The sequence below is a fragment of the Rhinichthys klamathensis genome, unplaced genomic scaffold, assembly GCF_029890125.1.
Source record: "Rhinichthys klamathensis goyatoka isolate OS25496 unplaced genomic scaffold, OSU_Roscu_1.1 h1tg000042l_1, whole genome shotgun sequence".
NCBI lineage: Eukaryota > Metazoa > Chordata > Actinopteri > Cypriniformes > Leuciscidae > Rhinichthys > Rhinichthys klamathensis.
This window is the reverse complement of record NW_026606589.1, coordinates 4616473-4626837: the sequence shown is the minus strand read 5'-3', so window position 1 is coordinate 4626837 and position 10365 is coordinate 4616473. Positions and strand designations below refer to the sequence as shown.

At 39.0% G+C, this 10365-nt stretch overlaps 1 protein-coding gene across 9 annotated transcripts in view; it reads left to right on the top strand.

Moving 5' to 3' along the window:
• Positions 1-8734: 8734 nt before the first annotated feature.
• Positions 8735-10365, top strand: part of LOC130082297 (probable E3 ubiquitin-protein ligase HECTD4) — a 134783-nt gene continuing 133152 nt past the window's right edge. For 8 of the 9 annotated variants that reach the window (XM_056247152.1, XM_056247150.1, XM_056247151.1 and 5 more), the window contains exon 1: positions 8736-9171. In XM_056247152.1, the coding sequence (XP_056103127.1) occupies positions 9025-9171 (147 nt within the window). In that variant the 5' untranslated portion in view covers positions 8736-9024. Of the gene's footprint in view, positions 9172-10365 lie in introns of all 9 variants that reach the window. The other variant, XM_056247147.1, reaches the window with a different exon arrangement.

Sequence of the window (10365 nt, the reverse complement as noted above, 5' to 3'; positions counted from 1 at the left end):
GTGGTTTTGTTTACATATTCCTAAATGAAATCCTAAACTCTTAAATTTTCATAAAAGAGTCAAGTATATAATGAGGGAAATCTGTTCAAAATCAGTTAAAAAAAAAAACATTTCCTTGAAAATAGCATTAAATATGTTTTCAGTAGTCTTTTGTGTTTTTAATGAAATTATTACAGACCCTTGTTGTATATGTGGTTGAAGCAAATATAATTTGTATTAACTATTAACACAGGGAAACATCTCATTTTGCACTCACTTCTCCAAAAAGTTCCAGTCAAGGTATCATTTAACACCCGTGAAGCAATTTTCTTCTGCTATAGAATTTGATACTTTTGATACACTGTCTGACAGAAACTTGGCCTAAACTGGAATACTATAAGCATAATCCTCGCCTGAAGTGTCAAGAAATAAGTGTTGCTGCAATTTACTGTGGTATGCTTGGCATTACTCATAGAGCAGGCTAAACATTTTGTTCATTTGAAGTGTTTGCCAGGTGGATATTCTCACGGACAGCAGATGATAACACCACAGTATTGGATTCAGTGATATAAGCTTCATTTCTTTACTGCTATTGTGGTGGAAATTCACTAATAAAATTATAGTCAAGTATAGTTAAAAAACAAAACAAAAATGTATTTGTCTGAAATCGCAATCCAGGGTGTCTCTCTTACAACCGAAACATTTCTCAGAGAGCTACAAAATGAGCTCTAATCAAAACAGAGTATTTATTCAGTAAAATATTCATTTATCATTGAACAAAGACTTTCAAAGTTAATTGGATAAGCAAATGAACATTATCATAAGGCCTCAAACTTCCACTTATTATATCTTTACACTTTACTCAACATATATGCTCACCTGACGTACTGTACGTAAATATTTTTTAATTGGAAATATTTTATCTGACTCCGTAGACTTTTCCGAATGAAGCATTATTAAGCAGCTTACAAAATGTATTATAGCTTTAAAACCATCAAAATATTCTAAAATATGGTATTCCAAAATATGATTTAAACGGTAAAGATTACAAATCAGACTCAACACGTTTCGCAGTCAAGTGAATTAAGAGAATCGTCACTTTGAAGAAATATTAGGAATGTGAGTATGTAACATTATTTTAACTTTTACCTTACAGATGTTATACATTTACTCCATATTGGAAATGAGGGGTGACATTTTAATTTAACCCACTGAACATTTGGTATTTAGGTACTCGTGTGCACCATCTAGGTACTAATATGTACCCTTTAGGGCTAAGTGGTACAAAGATGTCCCCTGCAGACAAAGATGTCTCAGTGACAGCATCTTGATAATTTTCAATAAACCGAGTTTAAAACGATCTAAATGCACAGATCCTCTAGCTTGTCTGAGAAAGATGATATTAGAGGTAGAATTGGTCAGTAAAACTTTTTTAAGGTGGGCAACAACACATAACTCCCTTACATATGTATTATCATCAAAACATGTTTTTTTTATATAGTGAGATATAGTATTAGTATATAGTATCCATGAATTGTTTTGTTTTTAAAGTACCAGGACATGAATAAATAAATAAATAAATAATGAACAGATTGAGCAGCATAAATAATTATTGAGAGGCCTTAGACCTTATTCAGAGCAGCGCCATGACAAAAGAGAGGCTGTGAGGGATTGACTTACCATGTTTTCAATGGCAACCGCTGTAAAAAAAAAAAAAAAAAAAAGCTCCTATCACTTATAATTTTCCACAGCTCATGTTGTCTGAAGTTTTTTTGCCAACTGAAGTTTCTTGGAAAGATATTTTTGCAGTGTTTCGTCAGCAGATCATTCCAAAAACACATTAAATAACAGTACAATCCACTGAAGAGATGTGTTTATCCCTCACAGCCTCGCTTCCATTAGAAAAAGGTCTATAGGTGAGGAATATTCTGCCTCTCAAAGACAGAGCATTCTGTAAACAGTTTTTATTTTATTTATATAATCTAATCGGGGATTTGAGACCTAATGGGCCTAAAAACGGATGCTGAGGTTGTGTTGTTTCTGCTCCATACTTGAGTAACATTGGTTTTGCTGTGTTTCACAGAACCAACATACTGTTGTTGTAATGTTAGCTATAGTAACAGGACAGTTTTGAGTGTCATTGTTTGTCTGGAGCTGATGTGCTGCTGGCGACTAACAATGAACTCTTGCTTGTACACTCACCTAAAGGATTATTAGGAACACCTGTTCAATTTCTCATTAATGCAATTATCTAATCAACCAATCACATTTAGGGGTGTGGTCCTGGTCAAGACAATCTCCTGAACTCCAAACTGAATGTCAGAATGGGAAAGAAAGGTGATTTAAGCAATTTTGAGCGTGGCATGGTTGTTGGTGCCAGACGGGCCGGTCTGAGTATTTCACAATCTGCTCAGTTACGGGATTTTCACGCACAACCATTTCTAGGGTTTACAAAGAATGGTGTGAAAAGGGAAAACCATCCAGTATGCGGCAGTCCTGTGGGCGAAAATGCCTTGTTGATGCTAGAGGTCAGAGGAGAATGGGCCGACTGATTCAAGCTGATAGAAGAGCAACTTTGACTGAAATAACCATTTGTTACAACCGAGGTATGCAGCAAAGCATTTGTGAAGCCACAACACACACAACCTTGAGGCGGATGGGCTACAACAGCAGAAGACCCCACCGGGTACCACTTATCTGCACTACAAATAGGAAAAAGAGGCTACAATTTGCAAGAGCTCACCAAAATTGGACAGTTGAAGACTGGAAAAATGTTGCCTGGTCTGATGAGTCTCGATTTCTGTTGAGACATTCAGATGGTAGAGTCAGAATTTGGCGTGAACAGAATGAGAACATGGATCCATCATGCCTCGTTACCACTGTGCAGGCTGGTGGTGGTGGTGTAATGGTGTGGGGATGTTTTCTTGGCACACTTTAGGCCCCTTAGTGCCAATTGGGCATCGTTTAAATGCCACGGCCTACCTGAGCATTGTTTCTGACCATGTCCATCCCTTTATGGCCACCATGTACCCATCCTCTGATGGCTACTTCCAGCAGGATAATGCACCATGTCACAAAGCTCGAATCATTTCAAATTGGTTTCTTGAACATGACAATGAGTTCACTGTACTAAAATGGCCCCCACAGTCACCAGATCTCAACCCAATAGAGCATCTTTGGGATGTGGTGGAACGGGAGCTTTGTGCCCTGGATGTGCATCCCACAAATCTCCATCAACTGCAAGATGCCATCCTATCAATATGGGCCAACATTTCTAAAGAATGCTTTCAGCACCTTGTTGAATCAATGCCACGTAGAATTAAGGCAGTTCTGAAGGCGAAAGGGGGTCAAACACAGTATTAGTATGGTGTTCCTAATAATCCTTTAGGTGAGTGTACATACTCTTGTACTGTATGTAAATTTTTTTCTTCCTCTTTGTTTGTTCGTCATCTCTTAATTTTCCGTGAAGCATTATTTTGCTTCGCTTCAGCTATGATAAAGAGATATCCACTCTCGCAATGCATGTTCGTGCATTTTGGGGGTGGAGCAATGAAGGGAGGAGAGTGTTTGTTTGTGTCAACTGATTTCAAACATCAACAGCGTTTCTCAGAAATTGCTTACTGCACTTTGCAGCCATATGGTGTAGTTACAACCATATATATATATATATAGACGCCTCATTAGTGTCCGTTTCCATAGGCCGCTATACATAAGTCGTACACCATTTTGGAATGGTCAAAGCCGGTCCGTGAACATTTAATAGCAAGTTAACTGAGCATCTGCAACCGTAGTTACACATGTATGAATATCTATATCTGTAATAGACTTCAGCAGGTGATTTTGGTAAACTAACACAATACAACTAGACAAAGGCATCAGCTAACACAACATTAAAATTGACCATAGTAAAAGTAAAAACATTAAAAGAAAGTACCATAGTTAAAACGTAATATTGAGTATATAAACACAAACCAAAGGCCTACTTGTGAAAGGTTATACCATTTCTTTGGGAATTGAAATCTCGGCGGTTTCACAACCAGAATCTGCGCAATGTTGTGGCATTATTAATTCTTACTGTGAGTGATGACACACTGACCGTTCCAAGATGGCGGGTGCACCGACATGTCTGGAGCCGTCGAATGTGTCTTCTACTTATATCTATGATTTATAGCATCTATCAGCAGGCCATGCTAACCATAGAGATGTACAGTAGGCTATATGTAGAATAGCACATTTGACCGCTCCAGACACGTCGGGCGCACACGCCATCGTGGAACGGTCAGTGTTTTGTGAGAAATGTATTCATGTAATTTGGAAAATATAGTCATCGAATGTATTTTGTGCCAAAGCAGTGATAAATGATCCACAGTTTAGCCCACATATCCTGCTGTTGTGATTACTGTGTAAAGAGTTTTGAAAAAGCGATTGTAATAAAACACTGTTCCATATTGCAACTTATTTATCGTGTGTTGCATATTTGTTTGTTTTTAGTTGTCTATGGACCTAATAAAGTTACTATTATTGAAAAAAAGTATTTTTTATAATAATTCATTCTTTTTTTGCTGTGGTTATTTTGGAAAACTGTATTAACCAAAAATGAAAAAAAATGTCTCTTCGGCCAAAAAAGTTTCCCGACCCCTGGACTCATCTCGCGCACCAAACACATACCCTGGTGCACACGCAAACTGTATGCGCAGGCTTACGCATAAAAAGCAAAAGTATACTTTGGGCTTCATGCACTCTACGCATACCCTACTGTACTTGTAAACACAAAAGTATACTTTGAGCTTCATGAGCGCTGTGTGTGCATTGTACAGGTACCCTGGTATATGCGTACAAATTCAAGTATACATTGCGCTTTGTATGCCATGTATGCATACCCAAAGTATACTTTGGGACTCGCGCGCACTGTATGCAAACCCTAGTGTACACATAAAAACCAAAAGTGTATTATCTTCGCATCATGTGCACTCTATGCATACTCTTTTGTACATGTAAAAAATATAAAAATGTGCTTCGATCACTGTACGCATATCCTAGTGTACGCGTAAATAACTAAGTTTACTTTGGGCGTGATGCAAACTGTAGCCTACACATGCCTAGTGTATGTGTAAAATTTGAAGAAGGAATTCATGCACATAGTACATGCAAAAAATCTATGTACTGTAGTAGAGGCTATACTCTGGGCTTCATGCGCACTGTATGCAAAAAAGAATTATGTGCATGAATAAATAATTTATAATAAATACTGCAATTGTAAACGGTGGCTTGCGACGCCAAGCGTGATGTACGCCAGCGACACCAGTTGTAAAACACTTTATTGCATTGTGTAGCTTTGTGGAACTAGACACGGGACAGCAGGTGGCAGTTTTGCTGGATCTTTTATTCCCTGACACAAAACACAAATAAGAAGCCTCTTTAGAGTGAATCGCCCTTGTTTTCTCTCCCATGCAGAAAAGGAGAAAAAAGGAGCATGAAACAAATTAAGTAATGGGAATCACATTAAACAAGAATAAAACAGAAAACATACCTGATAACACAAATAAGCAGCCTCTCTGAGTGAATTGCCCATAAAGGTGCAATGTGTAATATTTCTGAGGATCTATTGACAGAAATGCAATATAAGATCCATAACTACCTGTTCAGTGGTGTATAAAGACCTTACTCAATGAACCGTAATGTTTTTATTACCTTAGAATGAGACATTTATCTCTACATAACTGCGGGCACCCCCTTCTATGAAGGTCGACATATTGTGACGTCATGTTTCTACCGTAGCTGACAGCGAACAAACAGCGTTACAGAGCGCGTTTCGTTCATACCTTGAAAGAGAAGCCGCAGAAAGCTAGAAGCTAGCCATAGACACCGTGAGTAGTGACTTTTCCCTTGTCAGTGGTGTAAAATATGTAGATGGATTGTTTCATGTAACTTAGTTCTTCTCGCTGTGTTATGGCTTTGACAATCAGCTGATTAGTACTATTGACCGTAAAACAGTAACGTTACAGGAGTCACCAACCCGTCAATCGCGGTCGACAAGTCGATCTTGGAAACATTTTAAGTCGATCGCGAAGAGTTTTCAAAACCAGAGAAAAAAAACAATATTTTTATTCATTATTATTTATTCATTTGTGTGTAGTAAATGTTGTCTAGGGGATGCGGAGGCGCGCGCGCTGTTACAATCACGTCATTTTTGCCGCGCGCACCTTTGCGCTCATGCGGACACGTCGAGTATAAACAAAGCTTTAACCAGCTCAGCCACAGCCCTACAGCATAACAGCTCATATTAGCCAGCTAAACTTTTCCTACCCTGTTAGAAAAAATATGTAGTTGGATAGTTTCATGTGGTTCTTCTCCCTCGCTGCATTATGGGTTTGCTATGTGGGGAGAAATGTGCTGGTTACGTTCGTGAGACAATCAGCTGATTACTATTATTATATTATATATTAAGACCCTTGATACTCACCTGACTATGGCTTTGTAAACTTTATCCATGTGGTTTATAATGGACTGTGGTACAGAAACTTGGCTTACTCTGGTTATTCTCTGCTGTCTCAGACGACGATATGTTTGTCCCATTTTAGCAACCGTAGCTTCTTTGAAAGGGAGGGGTGAGCAGTGGGCTGAGCCATTAGTGCAACTTGCAACCGAACCGCTAGATGCCGCTAAAATCTACACACTGCACCTTTAAATAGGATTATCAGGACGTCAAAAGAAACCTCCCTGTCCCATTCAGTTACAATGCAAAAGGGAAGAGGAGCCAATAGTATCCAGCTGCAGACCCGCAGCACCACCAGTTTCAGAACCCCAGCGCCAGAACCGGAAGTAAGGGGCGGAGCTTACGTTCTAACACCAGCGCCAGGACCGGAAGTGAGGGGCGGAGCTTACGTTCTAAACCGAGTAACGCCACCTAACGTTTTGGAGCGTAATTTGCTTAGACACGAAACGGCATTATTACACACGAAACGTCATACTTTATGCGTATTATAATGATACATTAAGGTATAGTACAATAAGCATTTTAAAACATTGATTTTGTGTAATATAATTCTATATAGTTATCCGTTTCATTGTATTATGAGAGTTACTTCCTGATCATGATGGTGAAAAATAATGCTTGAAACTTATGGTCATTTTATATAAAATATACTTTATTTCACAAGAACATGTGCAGCATGCATTTTTTCTTTATGTAAAATAATGTTAAAAATCTAAAAAGAGAGAGAAAATCCGGCATTGTTTTAAAAGAAACCATAAAAATGTACCATACTTCAAATAATAGCCGAGTCCCAAATAGACGATTGTCTCTTTACACGCCTGGTGTGGCTGCAGGTCTGGGTAAATATAAGTCCGGTCTCAAATAGAGGTCGGGTCTGTATTTTAGTTTCAGGTTGTATTAAATCTTCTAAAACCCGTCAGATCGTCCGCTTTTTGGCGGCCGCCAAAGCAAATTTTTGTCCCGCCAAAGCCTATTTTGATCGGTGAGTGATGTAGAACAGAATGACTGCTGCGCATGACAGGGCGCTTAACGAGCAGAGAGAGAGAGAGAGCCCTGGCCGCGCGCGCGCACTCTCACGTCTTCAAACAACACGAGCGCTGTCTTGCTCTTTATTTGTCACTCACATACCAGTTATAGTTCATACAACGAGCAGTGACTCACTGTGTAATAAAAACATACCCTAAATATTATTTAAAAGGTGCGACAATTTTAAATATTTTTAAATACTTGCAACCATGCTTGTGTCATTGTAAATAATTCCGCCCCTCCCTCACTTCCGGTTCTGGCGCTGGGGTTCTGGCACTGGGGTTCTGAAACTGGTGGTGCTGCGGGTCTGCAGCTGGATATATCTCAAGAGGAGGGGAAATTATGTTGGTTTGTGACATCACAACATTTAAAGGGAAAGCCCCCATTTCCATGTATGCACCTCTGCAGGACAGTATAGCAGTTACCAGATCAGTGGGCGAGGCCATAAACAGAGGGGCGTTTTCGACCGTCTTACCTGATTTGCCCACTCACAGTGAGGGTAGGGTTTAGGGGTGGGGTCTGGTGAAGGGCATCATTTTCACTGAATGATTTATAAACACCAACCAATTTGAAAACACCCACAAATTTAAAAACGCCCACTTTTGTTTTGCAGAGTCAGAGACCACATACTCCTAATTTCGATCAGGCAGCCACATCAGGCACACACATAGTAGGCTATATATATATATATATATATATATATATATATATATATATATATATATATATATATATATATATATATTTTTTTTTTTACAAGTTTGTGAATATTTTGAATAAAAAAGGAAAAACAAAATAAACACGATATACATACCTCTCATGTGGCTGCATGAGGCGTCACCAAGGAAATAGTTCTTAAATTCTAAAATAGGCGTACGTTCTGAAATAAAGGTCGCCTTAAAAAAAATTAAGAGCCCCTATATAGAATAAACAATTTTAATTCCTATACAATTCCCTGTTACACAATATTCCATAAAAAAAGATTGGTCATTTTGATTCCATGGTGACTTTAAAAGAGGGGAGCACCCATCCAAACAAATCGTTGGATTTTATAAAAAAAAAAAAAATTAAATCAATTATACATAATTGAAGGCACTTTATGAAATCCAATGTGTATCTTATAGGCTACTCAAACCGAACTGGTTTAGTATGGTGTCTGACTGACAGCTGGAGAAGGTTTATAAATGCGACTGAAGCGCCGTTAATTCCTTTAGAGTCAGCGCTCAGTCTCGAGTTAGTTATACGCGAATGTCAATTCAGGAACTGCGCAATTGTCTCAAGTTTGGAAACCCAGCGAAATTTGTGCCTGTGTCACGCCCACAGTCCCGATAACACTGGAGCCGAGCTGGCGAATCGATCTGCAGCGTTCAAGCGAGGCCTCGCATGGGCGTCGTACACCGTGGTCGCGCCGCGCGCTCAGTGATGATGCAGGATATCTGTCGCCGGCTCAAGCTGAATCTGATCCCGTCGTACGTTCAATTTGATGTTTGACCACTTTGCATTTTGCCTCGGAGGAGAAAGAGATGGGATCAGGTGCTGTGGATTCTTCCCAGTGGCTGTCAGTGAAGGAAGAGACTATTTTCCTTCACGATGGACTAATTCGGGTCACGGACCTGGCAGAGCTGCCCAGTGAAATCGGAGTGTCTGAACAAGGGGAATCCGAGCAGGAGGTGTGCATTTATCATATTTGTTTATTTCAGAGGAACCTCTATATTGTTAGATGTGAACTTGATTAGCTTAACACTAAAGTTAACTAACTCGGTTGGATAATGTTCGGCCAAAACAGGCTTGTCAGGTAGCAGCATGCTAATAATAAGAGGTTGTTGTTGTATTTCTTCAAGTAAATGAAGCACGTAATTGTTTTAACACGTGTTCAATTATTTATCGTGTCATTCTGTTGATGTTAGTTCGTGTAAACATGCGCGGGCTGTTGTCAAGCCCGTTATGAGTGAAGAATCATATATTATTGCTAAACATAGATGTTAGCGGCCAAACGGTTTACGTTGATGTTAATGAAGCTTATTAACCCTGCCTTGAGGTTGTTATTTCACATTTCTGTGCCGTATATAATGACAGTTACACAGTTCTTGCTTGTCTCTGATGTTTGACGCGTTAGCATAGCTTCGACAGGCTAGTAGGAGGAGTTGAATCTCTCACTGGCGTGTGGCAGGCAGCTATTGACCTGTCCGTAGGATTCATGTTACAATCGGTTACAATTCTAACACAGGACGTCAAAAATACTTGTTAAATACAACCTATAGTTATAATAGTAACATCTAGCTCTACGACAGGGGTTTCCCCCAAACATGTAATGTTGCTCACTGTTATAGTAACACAAATGTTGTCCTAACCAATGTCATTTCATCCATAAGTAATGTATTAAAGTAATAACATAAAAATACGAATAGCCGTGTTAAAATGCGATTATTGTCGTATAGTCACGGCTAAAGGGCGTTGTTTGCAATTCGCATACCCTAAGTAGTATCCCAGATTAGAATTAGTGTGTCCTAAATAGTAGTCTGAAACGAAAGATGCCAGAATGGTTTGCTTATTGGGGATTTGTGTGGGCAAAGATTATTATATTAAAGGAAACCTCTGCGTCTGTATCATATTTTGTGTATCATATCATATGTGTATCATATATGTATCATATATCGGAGGTGCGATTGTAATTTGAGTCACTAGTAGTGTCTCAAATGACGCACTGTACACTATGCACTTATACTCACACTATGCACTGTACCGCAGGGGTTTTAAATCTTTTAGATGCCTCGGACCCCCAAATATGATCATCCTCATGTAAGGAACCCATAATAATAATTTATAAGGCAGCTATACAGTTTACCGGAAAAAGACCCAATTTA